General features: G+C 39.3%; 1 protein-coding gene across 1 annotated transcript in view; it reads right to left on the reverse strand.

The window, feature by feature from the left end:
* The window catches only part of chm (CHM Rab escort protein), a 53707-nt gene that overhangs the window by 1699 nt on the left and 34346 nt on the right, over positions 1–17662 (reverse strand). Inside the window, exons 9-14 of the mRNA XM_003223358.4 lie at positions 16045–16122; positions 10910–11014; positions 8924–8987; positions 8542–8638; positions 4126–4218; positions 899–1068 (exon numbers count right to left, since the gene is read on the reverse strand). Of these exons, the coding sequence (XP_003223406.3) occupies positions 899–1068; positions 4126–4218; positions 8542–8638; positions 8924–8987; positions 10910–11014; positions 16045–16122 (607 nt within the window). The remainder of the gene's footprint in view (positions 1–898; positions 1069–4125; positions 4219–8541; positions 8639–8923; positions 8988–10909; positions 11015–16044; positions 16123–17662) is intronic.

Here is a 17662-nt window from a genome sequence, read left to right on the forward strand (position 1 = left end):
AGCTGTACAGCACTGTTAGTAGCTTCTGCACATCACAACTGCTTGCTAATTTGTAAACACCTAGGAACACTGAACCTTTTCATGGATTTTCGACAATATAAAAGATTCTAAACAAGAGAAAAGCCCTATAGAAACATTGTCACCAAAGCTGAGATTTTTGAAGTCCCCTGTATTTGAAAAGCAGAGTCAAAGGGTGTTCAACATTCACAAACAATACGTGTATAGCTTTACTGTGAGAGGTGGCTTACAAGCGTATAAAAGCATTTTAAGGCCATGTCTCTCACTCTGGGCCTGCAAGGATAACTTCCTCAACCAATGAAGCTCAGAAGCCATCAATTTTTAAATGACTCAGGTTGCAGAGAATATATGCAAGAAATTTTAAGCAGCTGCAGTTTAAAAAAAAACAGACATTATCAATGAGCTTTTTAAAGAACAGCTGAGACAGCCCAAAGTCTCACATCTGATCTGTATTTTTCAAAGGCTAATAGTAGTCTTAATTTTGTTTTACAAGGCAATAATTTGCCCATTAAGAGGATAAAAGAAGATCAAAGGCTTCTAGGAAGCATAAGGCTTCTATGATATTAATAAATGATTTTCAAAAAAAAAAGTACTATAGCTTGAGGCAAATGAAGCAGAGCAGTGGTGCATTAGAAAGATAGGGGAGTTCTTCGAAAACCCCTTGGATTATTTTAGGGCATTTCCTAAGAAATTATTTTTCCTGAAAAATTCAGCTCATTTCTCTGGAGGCTTGGAAAAATCCCTTCTCCATGTAGCTGACTACTTCTTCAAGGAAGAGTTTAACGAGTTATTTTTCAGAGTCTTGATCAGAACCCATTCATTCCTTTTTCTTAGCAATATTCAGACAAAAGCTGAAAACTAAATCTGAGATTCCCTTTACCTGTTTGACGGCACAGTCATTTCCCAAAGCACCATCTGGCCCAGAACAAACGTAGACATTGGAGGGCAAGTTGTCATAGGAAGCCCTGTTTATATTGGACGAGTCCCTCATGTTGAAATAGACTGCCCAAAGAATCTGAGGCTTCAGCCCTTCTCCTCCACCTTCACTTTCTGAAACAACGAGAAAACCATTTTAGTTAGGAGTGTTCAGTTGCAAATGAACCCAGTAAAAGTTTTTTTAAAAGAAGCCATCCAATATGCTACTCTAGAGTCATCACAATGCCAATGTCCATAGCACAGAATTGCCTCTCTGGAAATAACTGCTTGGCATCCATTCTTTTTTCATTTTACAGTCTTCATATCTGTTTGCTCTTTATTGCTATTCATTAAATCTAATGCATGCTAGGTACAGTTTAGTTCCTTGTTGTTGTGTGGCTTCAAGTTATTTCCAGTTTATGGTAATGCTAAGGTGAACGTATTGCTGGGTTTTCTTGGCAGGATTTGTTCAAAATGGTTTTTCTATGAGGCTGAGAGAGTGTGACTTGCCCAAGGTTCATGGCTGAGTCATCCTCTGGAACTAAATCAGATAAATAAAGGCAAGTACTTCTTCAAACACACGACAGAGTTTAAATAGTAGAATTCATTATTATTGGACTAGACCAGAGCTTTCCAAACTGTGTATCGTGACATATTAGTGAGTTGGCTGCAGTGTATAGGTGTGTTGTGTGAAGCCTCTTAGTCTACGTGTAACAAGCTATACCAAAGTATGTGCATTTTTACACAGCAAGGGTGCATATTGATATAAGTAACATTGTTACTATTAGTAACATACTGTTACTTATAAACGATATGAAGGTTTTGGAAATGTATGTTTATATATATATATGTATATGAAAGGTTCTCATTACATACGTTGTGTCCCCATACATTTCGTTTTTACACGTTATGTATGTGTCTGTATCTTTTAAGAAGTTGATTCAACCTCCAGTTTGCTATTAAAACTGAACGACTGTGTCACGAAATGATGCATGTCTAAAAGGTGTGCTGCCAACATGCAATGGATGGAAAGCTCTAGACAAATTCATGGAGAATGAATATATTCTACAAGATGAGTGGCTATGTATTGCTTCTAGTATTAGATGCCATAATCTCTGTGTATCGTCTGCCGGGGACTGCAAGACGGTTGGTGTCCAGCTGGTGAGCTGCCATCAGGCAAATGACTAGACACTGTATGAACAAAATCTCAGACTCGGTCAATGATGCACAACCTGACAGTCCTCCATGTATTTTGGACTCCAGCTCCCAGAATTCCTGACCACTGGACAAACTGGCAATAGGAACTTCTGGGAGTTGGAGTCCCAAAGGCCTGGAGGCTGCAGGTTGTGCCCCACTGGACTAAATGGACCTGGCTCTTGTTACATTGTATAAATAAAATCAACATGCTAGCTGACCATAAACATCACAAACCTAAACAGTTTAGGATTAGTCTATCTCAAGGACTGCCTACTCGGAAATGTTTCTATCCAACTCTGAAGATCACCCTCATTGGTTTCATTAAAAAAATAGTAATACTGGAATCAGCTGTGTATTTATTCTGACTGTCTTAATAAAGTATTTTTGTATTTTTTTAAATAATTGTGAAGCACCCTAAGTGTGTTTGCCATTTGTGTGTTACGTAAACCAACTCAATAAAGTAAATAAATAAAGATAATCAAGCTAGGTTTCAGCCCCTCTCTGTGTGCGCAGTCAGGTTTTCCCTTGTTAATTTTTTCTCCTATATTACTTTGCTTCATGTCGGTGGCAGAAAGATGTGGTGCTTGACGGTACGGAAGGAGTTCCTTTTAAAATGTTATTAAAAGTTCCTACTGCTCTTATTAAAAAAAAGTTACCTCTTCTTCATTTAGTCAGGAAAATGAATAGAGTCCTCTTCCTTCAGGTGACTTTGCTTCTCTGACCTGCCATGGCCCAGTGCTCACTTTATCTGGTGATTCATTTTCAATAACTCCAACAGTATTTGTTCTGACATTTTAATTAAAATACGACCACTACCTCATCTTGATGATAAAAAGGCCTATGTGTCAGTGAAAACTAGCTTCTCAGTGCCTCAATGCACCTGAGGACCCTTCTGATCACAGAGTTCCTCCAAAAGAATTCCAGGCAGCTTCCAAACAATACATCACTTCAAAACCAGATCACTTTAAGCATTAAGATTAATGTTAAGAAAGGAAAAAAAGAGGGAGAGAGGACGAGGCGACACTAAGCGGCAGTCTAACCACTTCTTCATGGCTTTTTCAGATCTTTACAACACCACTTTTTTTTAAAAAAAGTTACATTACAGGAGATATATTTGCAACAACAGCAAATGGATTTTCGGCATTTATACAAATAGTCTTGCCAATCTACTAATGGGATGGTAAAGCCATCCTAAATAAAACCCAAGATTGTAGCTTGATCTATTATTATTTGGAATGATGAAGAGTCCATGAAACTTTCAAACAAGTGCCTCTTCTTATGAGCCGGTACTATTTCCTATAGATGCCTTGAGAAGATCCAAAAGATGCACAGAAACAAGATTCTTATCTGATGCAATGAGATGTGTCACATGCATCTCCAACTTTGGATTTCTTGAACTTGGAGACCAACAACTGCAACTCATGAATATGGCTACTCTCCATTCCTAATAATAATAATAATAATAATAAGTGAGTATATTATTGATTTTAATTGGCTGTATCTATGCCAGGTGGCTTGTGAATTTTGGAAGCAGGGATGATCTACAAGACGATTCCCTACAGATAATGGAGAAGGTAGGTTTAAAAACTGGGATTGCACATCGAACTCAGGATATGGCTTCCTGTGGCACTCAGATCAGAAGCACTAGGCTTGGAAAGAATATTATAACCACTGTTTCATTTTTGTAATGTTTCAGGTACATCATATGCAGAATGTATGACAGGTTATTGTAGGGTAGGACTATTGAAAACAAGATGGAATAGATCTATTATGAAGTCCATTGTGGTTTTGCTGATTTGCTGCTAATGTGAGAGTGAACTGCCAATCACGTCCATCTGAAAGCAAACTACAGTAAATAGAGAGTGACAAATATATAAGTAAGGCAGATGCTCATAACCTAACTCCTGATGTGGACTGGGCTTCAATCATCTTGGAGAAGGGGAAAAAGAGAAGACTGCAAAATTGCTCAACATGTTTGTTTTTAAAATCCTTTACCTGCTTCTGTGGCTTCACTGAACAACTGCCCCACAGCAGGCTCCAAATCTTCTTTAGCAGTTTTAATGGAAGAGCATGTTAAATGAACTAAATCTGTCAAAATAATAGGACGGGAAAGTGGTTAGGATCCCAAACAATGGGACATCCAATATATTTAGAACAGTCGGCCTTCCTCATTTGTGGATTTATCTTTTGAGGGTTTAATAATTCACAGATTTCATTAATATGTTTTCCAGGAATCTTCCAGGGTGCCTCCGTAACATGTGCTAGAGGGCACAGAGATACCTAACATACTTGCTTCCCTCTGTGTAATGGTAGAGCCAATCTGACATTTGTTGAGTGAAAAACAATTATCTAAGTGGAGAAATTGATTTTCTGGTATGATGTACTGAACCCTTAGTCTTCCCTGGAGTTTAGTTTGGTTTCAGGATTCTCTATCAATACCAAAATCCATAGATGCTCAAGTTCCACTATATACAATGGAATAGTAAAATGGTATCCCTGATACATAAAATAGCAAAATAAAATTTTGTTTCATCGATTCTTTTTAGTGTTTAAAAGCCATGTATGGTAGAATCCATGGATGCAGAGGGCTGGTGGTATCTTCTCTTTATTGTTTATTCAGTTATGGTAAGATAAAATCTGTCTCATTTGGTCCGATTAGAAATATTGCCTATCACAATTCCACAAGAGGATTTATTCCCCATCCTACAGCAATCCTGAGACATTATTCCGCCAGTCCTCTTTCAGGGTGGAAAAAGAGCCTGCGTTAACTCGGGACCAGAACAATGTATGATAAACCCGTTCATTACATTTTTAAAAGCCCATGGTCATGTGAATCCACCCTGAACTACATTTAAAATTGCACAGAGCACTGTAATTTAAAAGCACTTCCATCCCAGGTGACAACAATTAAAACAACAACCAGGAACAACTGAAATCAACTCAAGAGTAAAATTTCTTAACCACTATTTCAGCCATTAATATGCAAAATCAATCTTTGCCTGAAAAACGAATAAAGTGGAAAAGGAGTTATCTCTAATGTCTTAAATACGAAAAGTATAAGCAATATTAAGTTGCCACAATAGAAACTAGAAATGGATGGATAGAAACTGCTTGTTACCTGGTTGCATGAGAAAGAATAGCTGCTAAAAATTGTCTTCTCACAAAACTACAAAGGTACAGAAGTCAACAACAGGTTTGAACCTTAAGCCATGGCAATGTCCAAGCTAAACTACTATTATTCACAAGGCACAGACTGAAGATTACTTAGAAGCTACAACAGGCTTAGTATGATTGCTATTTCTGGAATACCAATTAGAGATTTATACTGCCCCACGGTACGCAATGGATTAAACCCTTGTGCCGGCTGAACTACTGATATGAAGGTTGGGTTGCTGACCTGAAGGTTGCCGGTTCGAATACGCAAGATGGGGTGAGCTCCCATCTGTCAGCTCTAGCTTGTGGGGACATGAGGGAAGCCTCCCAGCTAACATATCCTGACATCCCCTGGGTAATGTCTCTGTAGACAGCCAATTCTTTCACACCAGAAGCGACTTGCAGTATGTTCTTAAGTCGCTTCTGACACGATAAAAAAAACCTGCCCCACTTTTAACATGACTCCATTGGCAAACTTGCCCATGACTAGATGCAACACCTAGAGTGAGACCTTCTCCTTGAAGCCCTACATGGCTTGCGATCTCTATATTTTGTCTGTCTTTCCTTGACTGGTGATCATTGCCAAAGGTCCTTCTGAAGGTACCTGCACAGTCAGAAGCAAGGCAGATAGCAACTGGAAAAAGGATTTCTCTGTTATCACACACCATGATGTGAAAGCTTTGTGTCCAGTGTCTATTTTCATGGGCTCAAATGAACCAGTCACAACTGTTTTCTAAATGTATTGTTCAACCTGCAAAGGGGGTGTTGTGTAGAAGAAAAACCTAACTTTCATTGGCTCTAGCAGTACCTCCTCTCCTCTTTTGCCCACCTTTCTTTCTAAACTAGAAGAGACATAACCAGCATCACAAGGCATTGCCCAAGGCCAACATCATACTCCAGGGTATGGATCCCAAGGACAGGAGGGTATTTGAATGCAGCAACTCTTCCAGAATTTGAGAAAGTTACATTAAATCACCACAACTCCCAGAATCCTCCAGTTATGTGGTTGAGAGATTTTGGTACTTGTGATCTGAAGAAAGAACTTTCCCAAGCTCCAACTCTTTAATCTCTGAACTGAATGCTATTTTTACAGCAGCCACATGTGTAACGCTAAAGCAACTCATTTTGAAAGTAGTGAGAACTGGATAGGGCAAACAGGGCACAAAGGAACGTGATGGGGTTTACCCTCCATTTGGCAATGCAGCTGCTTATTCATTCACGAGAATAAAAGCAGAGCATTAAAATCTCGCAGAGTGGGGCTTCCTGTGGTGTCGTATAATAGAGTTTTCAAAGATTCCGATAACCATCTGTCATTTTAATGAATAAGCATTTGCTGTCCAATTGACCTGAAGTGTAAATACATAATTATACCCTTTTTACAAAAGCTTATTAAAGTTATTTTTAATAACGATGCACGGAAAACAACAAACAGCCACACAACTGTGCAAGTAGCAACAGCGACTTCTCAAACTTGAAGAGAAACTTTCCAGTTTTCAACGTTTGTCCGAGGCCTAGGTTCCATTCAAGGGGTTACTATAAGGCAGTGTTGAGTCAGGACATTGTGGGAAATTCAGATAGTCTCTCCCCTCCTGATACTAAGTCAGAGTCCTGCTGCTACAATGGCACCAGGAAACATTGAGTAAAGTCCACCAAGCAGGGACGGCTTAACAATCTCCGCAAGCCTATACAGGGTATCAATGAACACCTGCTGAAAGATCTGAAACATGGAAATCATCCTCCACATTAGTTTGTCACAATGGACATGTGGCCTCATTCAAGTTCAGTTGCGGCAAAAACCTCGCTCCAAGCCTTTGGTCCATGCTCTGAAGCAGGCTGTTATGAGACTTCAGGAGAAAGGTGGGCAGCCATTGCTGGAGGAAACAATCGCATCCATCAGAAGTACGCTAACTCATCTGTCAACTGTGAAATAAATCAACTTCACAGACGATCAAACGAGGGTTGTAAATTTTCACTATTTTGTCCTCACCTGTTAGGATGAATGATTATGGTAGCTTTCTCTCCACTGCAGAGAAAATGAATATTCCTCTGCAGCATTGTCCCAAAGTGCAGTGGACAGAATTATTATTATTAATATCATTATTATTACTGTTACTATCATCATCATCATTATATGCCACATTTTCTCTCTGAAAAAAGACTCAGAGCAGCAAAATATTCACTCAGAATGGGTTTTTGTATGCACACAAAAATCTGTTTTCTGTGCAGCAACGAAACATTTCTCACACAGGAAAGTTTTCTGCACAGAATTTTCATGTACATGTCCCTGCAAAAAAAAAAATCTTTTGAAGTCTATCACACATTTAGAACAGAAATTTGGCTTTACAAGCGAAGACAATCCTATACTATTACATTGCCTTGGAAAATATTTACTCAAATTTAAAAAATCCACAATAAAAAACATCCCAGATTCTTGTAAAAAAGAGATTTCCCTGTCAAAATATCTCAGCCCTCCTTTCTCCAAAATGAACATTGTTAATCTGGACAGTATGTACCACATACTTCTAAAAAAGTATGCGCAAAATACACACATACAATCAAAGCTTTATTGCTTTAATGACAAGGTTCAATTTCCTTTAATCAATCTGATGTAAACATCTATATAAGTCACATTATTGACGTTGTATTTTTGTTTCAGCAAAATGCTGGTGCGTAGACTCAGCAGATTTTTTTTTCCATGTCAAGAGCAACCAGAGTTGCTTCTGGAGTGAGAGAATTGGCCGTCTGCAAGGACATTGCCCAGGGGACGCCCGGATGTTTTGATGTTTTACCATCCTTGTAGGAGGCTTCTCTCATGTCCCCGCATGGAGCTGGAGCTGATAGAGGGAACTCATCCGTGCTCTCCCCGGGTGGGATTTGAACCTGGCAGCTTTCAGGTCAGCAACCCAACCTTCAGGTCACGAGGCTTTTATCCCCTAGGCCACTGGAGGCTGATGAATCAATGCTAGCAAGTTGTTACTGGCCATGCATCCCTGAATGTAGATCTACTCTGTACTGGAATCTCCCTTTCATACCAGTGTAAACTAGCAAAATCCACCAGCTGGAATCAAGCAATATAGTAGACTAGTAGAAATGTGTTGTTGAAGGCTTAGACTAGTAAAAACTTTCTTACTAAAAGGTGAAAATTCTTTGAGGTGACCAGTATCAAAGAAATTCAAATGCAAAAGGAGAGTCAAAAGATATTTTAGCCACTTGGTTTCTTGCTTTACAATGAACAAAGCCAAAGCAACAGGTACTCACATGTGTCCTTCATGCAAGTCATGGCTGAGGAGCAAAGTTCAATGAGGCAAATGGGGGGCTGACCTAACGTCATTGGTGGGATGGTCAGAATGGATATCTGGAAAAAAGACAGAACAGATTGCCTGGGGAAACCCAGTGTTGGAACAAAAATAAATCTGTCTTGACCTAAACATCTAATCTGTTTTAAATGAGGCAAAAGCACAACCCACTTAACTTGGATCCAACACATACATTTTAGTTGTTCTCAAGAGCTAAATTCATTCATCGTCATTGATTGTCTTTACTACTTATTTGTTTGAATTCTCAGAATTTGAATATTAACCCCTTCCTGTTACATTTGTTCAAAAGGAATTATGAATCCATATTAAATAGAGGGTTTTACCTGTTGATCTGAGCCTGACTTCAGTATCGATCCGTTAGTAATAAGAATTGCACGGGAGATTTGCCTGTAAGTGAATAAAGTACTTATGAACCAAACAAAAGAAGAAGGAAATCAAATGGATCCAGACGTTTTTCAATGAATACCACTATTTACCATAAGGAGAAACAATATATTGTATATACATATTATTTGTAAGCCTCTCTGAGACTCCTTCGGGGTGAGAAGGGTGGGATATAAATGTAGTCAATCAATAATAAATAAATAATGCAGCTTTCTGGGACCTGGAGTATTATGCTGTCATGTTTGCTTCCTACCTATCATGCATGAAAAGAAGCAGAATTCTCAAAATAATGTGTGAATTTACCCAAAGTACAAGCAACAACTTAGCTTTCAAATGAGCTGAGGCCCTAAACTAAAAGTAAAGGGAAGGGGGATGGATCGCTTCTCTAATTGCCTTGTTTGACTTATATTGCCTTCTGAAGCATCTAACACTGGCCATTCAAAGAGGAGACTGGGCCAAACAGACCATTGGCTTGACCCTCAGCAGCACTGTGGCGGCTTTCTAATGTTTTAAAGCTGCTATTAACAAGCTAATAATTGCCTCGGCAGAGGTTAATGGGTCTAAATGAGGCACAGTCGGGGAGCAGGGCTGAGGTGGGAGCGTGGGATGATCCATGCATCAAGACACATCCGAGATATTCTCCTGGGCTCCTTGTCCTGCATCGAAGCAAGGACACAAAAGCCACAAAGAACACTGATGTGATATAAAAAGACAATGATACACAAGGGAGGGTGCTGACAGATATAGGATCTTGATTGGAAAAACAACAGATGACTATTCCCTGGCTACTTTCCTTACAAAATACTGGGATTTTTTTTATCTTTCTTCCAGGTGAGAGAAAATTGGGTTTTCGACTGCAAGGACCAAAGCAGATGATATGTGGGAGATTGGATTTCCTGATGTCTTTTTCAAAGCTGAAAAACAACTGCCAAAAAAGGTGGGGGAGTGAGAGTACTTAACCTTTCGACTACTCAGTTTTGCCAGCTGAAATTGCAGGAATAGTCTTAATGAGAGGGGAGAAAGAATATTTACCTTCTATTGTTAATGCACCCCCATTCAAAGCAAGGCTAAAGAGCAGCCCAGAACACACTATGTATGGCAGGAAAATAGCATGTGGGAAAGGCAGGGTTCAACTGCCTCCCATTTCCCACAGTATTGCTCCCCCCAGGCACACGTTTAGGCTTTGAGAAAGACATCAGGACACTAACTGCCCAGCTCAACTTGTGTGCGAATGGCCAAATACGAGCTCAGTCTCAAGAGATATGGCCCTATCTACAGACAGTTCACTTAAAACAGTGCGATTTGAAGCACAAGTCCCTACGTCTCTGGCTGCTTGGTACATGGCAAATTTCCAGGAGAGAAAGCAAAAACTGCACCCAATTGTACAGATTCAGTGCTAGTCCCTGGCACACAAATAAAGAATAACTGCCAGTCCTCCATGGTCTGAGAAGCACTGCCTTAGAGAATGTGGGAGACTTTAATATTGCAATGGACTGCAATTCCCTGACTCTCCAGACTAGTATAGCAACTGCACCAGAAGTCCAAAATTAGGAATGCTGCCAAATCACGGATCCAGGTTTTGGGGATCTATGGTGGTGCTTACAATATAACTATGCCCTACTTTTAAAGCTGGGAGGAGCACAGCACATAACATGAGCACTAGTTAGAAGAATGGACAAACCACTGTGCTAATTTCATCACAATCCAACTGGTTCAACATGGGAACTGCTGGGGCGGGATGGGAAACTGCAATCTTTATGGGAGACAGGAAAACAAAACCACAATTTATTTATTTGGCTGAAATCCTAGATTAACTCTGTTGGTTTCAGTCAACAATATTGGTTTATTATCACCACCACCACCACCACCATCATCATTTTGAGTTGGTGCTATCCGTTATTTCCCCCTTCTTCTTAGCTACCTACCTGTAAGACACACGTGTGCATATCTTCTCTGAAAAGTAACTGTCTTCCACCACAAAGTAGTTGGCACTTATTCTCTGACCAAAATGATCTATGATAGCTTTACACCTTTAAAAAGGAAGGCAAAAAAGGAAAAACAAGGCACAATTAGTAAAACAGCTTCATTACTACTCATATTTGTGAAGAGCCCTAAGGGAGAGGAGAGTCTCTAAGAGGGAGACAGCAAAACGGTGGCTCTATGGAGAGCAATCCAGATACCTTCCTAGGGCACCCCACCTACAAGACCTTCCTCTGTGGAACCTTCCCAGTCCTAAAGAGTTGCATGACCATTGTTGCTCTGTTGCAAGTCTATCTGCATGCCATCATAAGCTGCTTTCTTACTTCCTCCATCATCTCAGGTAAAGTGAATATCAAATGGGGAGCCTCCCCTCCAGTGACCCAACATCTGGTGCTGACTGGCACTCATGTTCGATCTTCTAGCTGCCAGATGAAGGCATTTGTGATCTCTTATGCCTTTGAGGTTCTTGAAACATTGTATTACAAATCTACTGTTTTAGATGTACAGGTGTTGCTGGGTTTTGCATGCTTTTGCACCATTCTTCTTGTAACCTCCAACAGGGAACTGTCTGGCAGAAGGATGGACACAAACACAGAAATACAAAAGGTAAACATAAGAAAACGTTACAGTCACAAGAATTTCTAGGGAGGGTCATTTTCCAGGAAACTTCATTTCCATTTTCCTAACTTCTAGTTTTCTGTTTTTCTTCCCTAGTCAATTAACATTCATGGTCACAGGATAATGTCAGTCCTCAGCACAGTTTGTTTTCTGCTTATGCTCCCTGCTTTTATTTCTGAGTAGAGTGGCAAAAGGCAAGAGCTTTAGTTTGTCCTGGGAGAACCTAAAAGAAAGACAGGCCCCTCTCTAGATACCTTCAGGAAGGAATTGAAAACATAGACATGGAAGCAAGTGTTCGGAAACAATTAACTATAACTTATTATACAAACACCAAACTGGTTTGAACTGGTTTTGCCCTGGTGCACAATGTGTTTTAAATTATTTCAAATTTAATCTGTGTGTTTTATTATGACATTATTAGTTAGTTGCAATGTTTTTGATTTTGTCATTATGTATTGTGTATTATGTCTTTACTCTTGCTTAGTTTTGCTTATGTTGGTTGCATGCCACCCTGAGTCCTTTTGGAGAGGGGACGAGATATAAATAAAGTTGTTGTTGTTGTTGTTGTTGTTGTTGTTGTTGTTATTATTATTATTATTATTATTTAAAAGAACCCCTGACAACCTTTACCTTCTCTGCCATGTCACCACTTCTGGCCTTTTTTAATGATAGGAAAATGGCAGTGTGGTTGCCAGGGCAGTTGACCCTGAGATTGTGCTGGTGCTTTCCCTTCTCCGTTGAATGAGCCATATCAAAATCCATATTTTGGGCCACAAGACCTGCCCTCAACTTGTACATGGGGTCAATTTATATATGAGTATAACATTATCTTGATCAGGAACTCGGTGTACTTTCAGGTCTTCCCGAGAGTTATTCCCATGTCAAACATTGAGATATGTTACTGCTTTATTGATGGGAAATGATGCAACAAATGATACACCATAGTGGCGCATCCCAACCCCTTTCACTGGTAGATCCGGCACTCCTCACAACCAGTGTTAGAACTGGGGCCCCATACCCAGATTTATCCGTCCAATCCTATTCCTGGACATCTAGAAGTACATGGATCCGGGTGTACATGTGGTATTTAAAGGCAACCTGAACTGAAAAGAGTAGGGGAGACACATACTCGCAATGCAAAAGTACTCTCCTTATTTACACCCACCAGTATGAATTCATTCTAAAGTTGCTCCCATTCAAACGCCATGAACAAAACACACTTCTCCAGCTGGCACAGAGCGTATCTAATTATAACCTTTCCTATTGTTTGTGAAACAATTTCTCCCCTCTCTCTGAACATTCACGGAGGGGGGAAAGAAGGGTGATTAAATGTCACATTGAGCATTCCAAAGGAAACTCACATAGGCACGCACACAAAGCAGCCACACACTTTTAATTTTGCTTTTCCTGACTTGTTATGGCTAACAAGCCAGCCGCTTGTTCAGGTTTTGACTGAAAAGCAGTGGCAGAGCAAGAGAGAGAAAGTATGTGCACGTGTCTTTTAATATCGGTTTCGACTATTCCTTCCCCAAAAAGGATGATCAGCAAAAAGAATTCTTCCAAGTGCCACGTTCAAATAAGGAAAACACTTATGCAATGACATTATCAGGTCTCTGTCATCTGATATGTGTTAGGACAATGAATCACACAGAACCCTCCATTGACCTTCTTCGATGTGTCTAGATAAAAGGATGAAAATTAGAATCCATCTCCTTGCCAAGTGCCACCAGTTATAAATGTACTTTATAGGGCTCATTATCCAAACTAATGGACTAAGGGCGACATCCTTGAAATGGACTTACCAGCACTGACAAAGCCAGGATGCAATATTTCAGGAAAGATATGTAAATTACAGTGTTTGCTATATCTTTTTTTATTATGGAAATATAAATTTACATTTGTCACATCTTTTCTGTCGGAGGCCCAGATTGTTTCGCCGAAAACGCACTTAAAACTGTACTCCAAGTAAAACGCGGGCAATTATTTTTAATGCAAGTCCTGCTCAAAATATACAGATGTAAATTAAAATACCTTAAATCTTATCAAGTGAAGCTGCCTAAGCAAGAGCTACATGGCATAAAGGAACAGTGAGGCAAAATTAAAAAATGCAAAGGAAGCTAATAGGGAGGGAAATTCAATTTTCATCCCCCTAAGGGAAAAAGTCATGACAAGATTCTCATTTGGGAAGAAAGCTGACAACAAATTTGATGGCTATTTGAAAGCACTAGAAATAGAAACTCTTTATTTTAACTGGAAGAGGTATGTATCTGTAATTTTTGCTTTTCTTCAGTTTTCCCCTTCGGCAATTCCCCCCACCCAATATATAAAAGTAGAAACACACACTTGTTAGAGGATATAAACATCATCTATAACAATTCAGGGCTCTATAGCTTGGAAACATAAATATGCGAAGGAGACACTTACCAACAACAATCTGCCTGACTCAACAGTTTCTTATGGCCATGGAAACTCCAATGCAGAAAGCTGCCTTACTCTGAGTCAGACCACTGTCCCATCTAGTTCAGCACTGGCTCCACCAGCATTCCCCAACCTGATGCCCTCCACAAATGCAAGACTACAGCTCCTATGAATCCCAACTTACTGGCTTAGGGTCATGAGAGATGTAGTCCAGGACATCTGAGGGGTCACCGAACTGAGAAAAGGTTGACAACACTGAACAGAAGAAGTTCTCAACAGTTTTGGAGAAGGGGTCTCTCTCTGTGCTACCTGGAGATGTCTGAGGTTGCTTCAGGACTCTTTTGTGAGCAAAACACATGCTCCCTAATGCTCCCCACCGCACCCAGCAAAGGCTTCCCCACCCATGTTAATAGAGGAGGCATTTCCACATTGTCCTCTCTTCTTGCAGGGTTATTTGTACTATTATAATCCAGACAAGTTTTACTTCCACAGAGCTTTAAGCATCAGGATAAAAAAATGTAGCTATGACCAGTGTCCAGTTTGGGTTTTTCTGACCCCATAATAACTTCAGCCCTCTTAGCTTTTGCCACAAGAGATTCAAGCAAAATTGTGTACTTCATATAAAGAGATTTGATTATTTAGTTAGCATTAAAAACCCTAAATCTGGAATTTGTGTCTGAAATTTTCCACTCTGGCTTTGCCAACTGATAGCTATCTGATAGATTTCTGGTGGATCAGTCCTATTAACTGGAATAAATCACCATGATACTGGTCTGGAGAAAAAGTCTGGGAAAAATAAGGCAACTAACTCTAAAAGCACAAAAAAGAATCACGTCGAAAGACCAAACAACCAACCGACTCCCTATAGTTTAGTGCCAGCAACCTATATATAGATCCCACAGTCTAACTCAACATTGATTGAGACATTAACAAATTAACTAACAATCTCTCAATCAATTAATGATTACATTTATAGTGTTTATTCAAATGAATTAATTCTACAACTTCCAGCTTTTAACATTATCAAATTTGACACCTTTGGGATTTTTGTTTTAAATTAGAAATGCTGTTTTCTACATCTTAGCTACGGTACTAGCAATGACAGCTTGGAACTAATATAGTATTTTTGGCCTTTTTGCTTGGGATGTAGTCGTTAAAACATATCTGAAATTGAATTTGGGATTTCCAGTGTGTAGTAAATGATTACTGTGGAGGGACTGACTGCCCAGCAAAGAAGTAATTCATGAGTTGCTTTGGCTTAATAAGAGAAAAATACAGTAACAGAGTCCTGTAGTATATCAAATACACTTAAAGGAACTTTGCACCCAATGTTTAATGCATGCAGAAAATGATAAAAGCTTACATCACAAAACTCTTGTTGCACATTGAAGACTAATACAAATTTTAAAATCACAATCTATGTTGATTGTGTTTTAACTTTTGTTTTATGCATTTGAATGTGGCTATCTCAAAATATACTGTTCCAACTTTACGAAGTTGCCCAGAGGCCTGATACTGTTGTAAAAAGAATTCATCCTAGAGTAAGAGGGCAGCATAGTTTATGACAACAATCTACCTAAAAACTCATTAAAGCCCTTTCTCTTAGAGTGACATGCATTATCAGCAAAGATTAATCTGATGAGTCTTTAGGTGAGCTTCATTTTTAAAAATGCAATAACAGAGGGCTTTGTTGTCATCTGATGAAAATCAATTAGAGTAGGTAAGGCCACAAGGAAAACTAACATCACTCATCACCAAACCCCCGGCAACCGAAATGATTTGTCTTCCAAGCTTGGGTGATCAGGAGGCTGCGGTAATATTGCAAGGAAATTAATTTAGTTTCTATATTCTAAACCCACTTTCCTTGTTCTGGAGGACCTACACACAAATTACTTTTAATCAAGGTTGATGTGTTATTAATACCGAGGAAGATCTTTGAAGAACCATTTTTAAAAAATTGACTCCAGCATTTTTCATCTTGCAGAGGATTTTTGTGTGTGTGTGGATTTAAAGAGGAGAAAAGGTTACTTCATGCAGTCCTTACCTTCTGGTTTCTTTGTCCACAACGAGGCATTGGACAGAGTGGCGGAGGCAATAGATGCCACCAAATACAGCACACATCCTAAAAGACATCAAAAATTAAATTTAATAGATTCCGGTCCTATTTTCAAACCTGTATTTGCTAAACAAGGCAGCTGAGCATCTTTTATTTAAAACCATAGAATAACATAGCAGGGAAGGTACCTGAAATGACAGTCAATTAAAGCTTTCCCCAGAAAAACTCCACGGTCCCATCTACAGTCTTATAATGCAGTTTGAACTGCATTATATGGTTAGTGCAGACCCATGTAATACAGATTAAACTGCATTGAACTGGATTATATGAGTCTACACTGCCATATAATTCAATTCAATGCAGTTATTCTACATTCTGAAATTGCATTGTATGGCAGTGTACATGGGGCCCACAATGAACATCCCTAGTATGTTTGGATGTCACATTAAACCTGGTTTAATCAATCATGATGTGAATAAACCCTGCAACTTCTTCTAAGTAAATATGCATAGAAGCTACATTGCAAAAAGTCAATTAACATCTCAACTGACATTTTTAAAGAAAACCCAATACAGGTTAATTAACCATAAAAACCTATTAGATAACAAACAATATTGGCCACACCGTCTCACTTTAAAAAGTTATTTTATTAAACAAAGAGAGAGCTTTCACTGTGAGAGTGTTAATCAGGATTGCAGCAATCAATACTTTGATTTTTAAAATGATTGTGAGGTCAGGAGCTCCAAAACTCTGTTGTTGTTGTTGTTGTTGTTGTTGTTGTTGTTGTTGTTGTTGTACCATGCAAGCAACAACTCTTGCTCTCCCTCCTTAACACCACAATGCCTCTATACCCTTCCCAGTTTGATTATAGTGTGTTCATGTAACTGCTTCTACATCCATGTGTATATGGCTTGACAAGAAAAATCAGACCCATTCACAAGCAAAAAATGACAATGGCAGATGCCTGAGCAATGCCTTTGTGTGTGTGTGTGTGTGGGGGGGGGGGTGTTAAATAAAAGTGTTCTCTCCCTCTCTCTCAATTCAAAGAAAGGTCACCAAATGCAAAAATGCAGCAAGTTCACAGCTGCAAAGAAAGACACAAGGGAGAACACTGGAGAAATTGAGAAGTGCCGAAACCAAGGGGAAGTCCTTCTGCTTTTCGTAATGGAAATGAAATAAAGAGCAAATAGCAGATCAATTAGACATGTTTGTTCGTATAGCTGCAGACAGGGTGCTTTGCAATTCAGCACATCAAGCTAAACAGACATATTTATTAGACAAATGTTTGTCAGGCACAATAAAGCAGCAAGTAATGATCTCACAACAACAGAAGCAACAACACATGGCCACGTTTTCAATTACATTAGTCAGGAAGGGGTTTCTTCTTTCCATCCAGCTGAATCAACAAATGGAACCTGAATTTTAATAAACTAGAAAATGTTTAAAACAGGGCTTTTAAAAAGTAGATCAGGTTGTTGAAGCAGACTTAAGAAAGCAGATGCCACTGCTACTGTAAGCAGACCAGCCACAGCTCAGGCCATCTAATAAGTGGCTTCTGGGAACTGTAGTCCAACAGGTAACTCCCCCAAGCTCTCAGCAACTCATA

The sequence above is a fragment of the Anolis carolinensis genome, unplaced genomic scaffold, assembly GCF_035594765.1.
Source record: "Anolis carolinensis isolate JA03-04 unplaced genomic scaffold, rAnoCar3.1.pri scaffold_12, whole genome shotgun sequence".
Classification (NCBI taxonomy): Eukaryota; Metazoa; Chordata; class Lepidosauria; order Squamata; family Dactyloidae; genus Anolis; species Anolis carolinensis.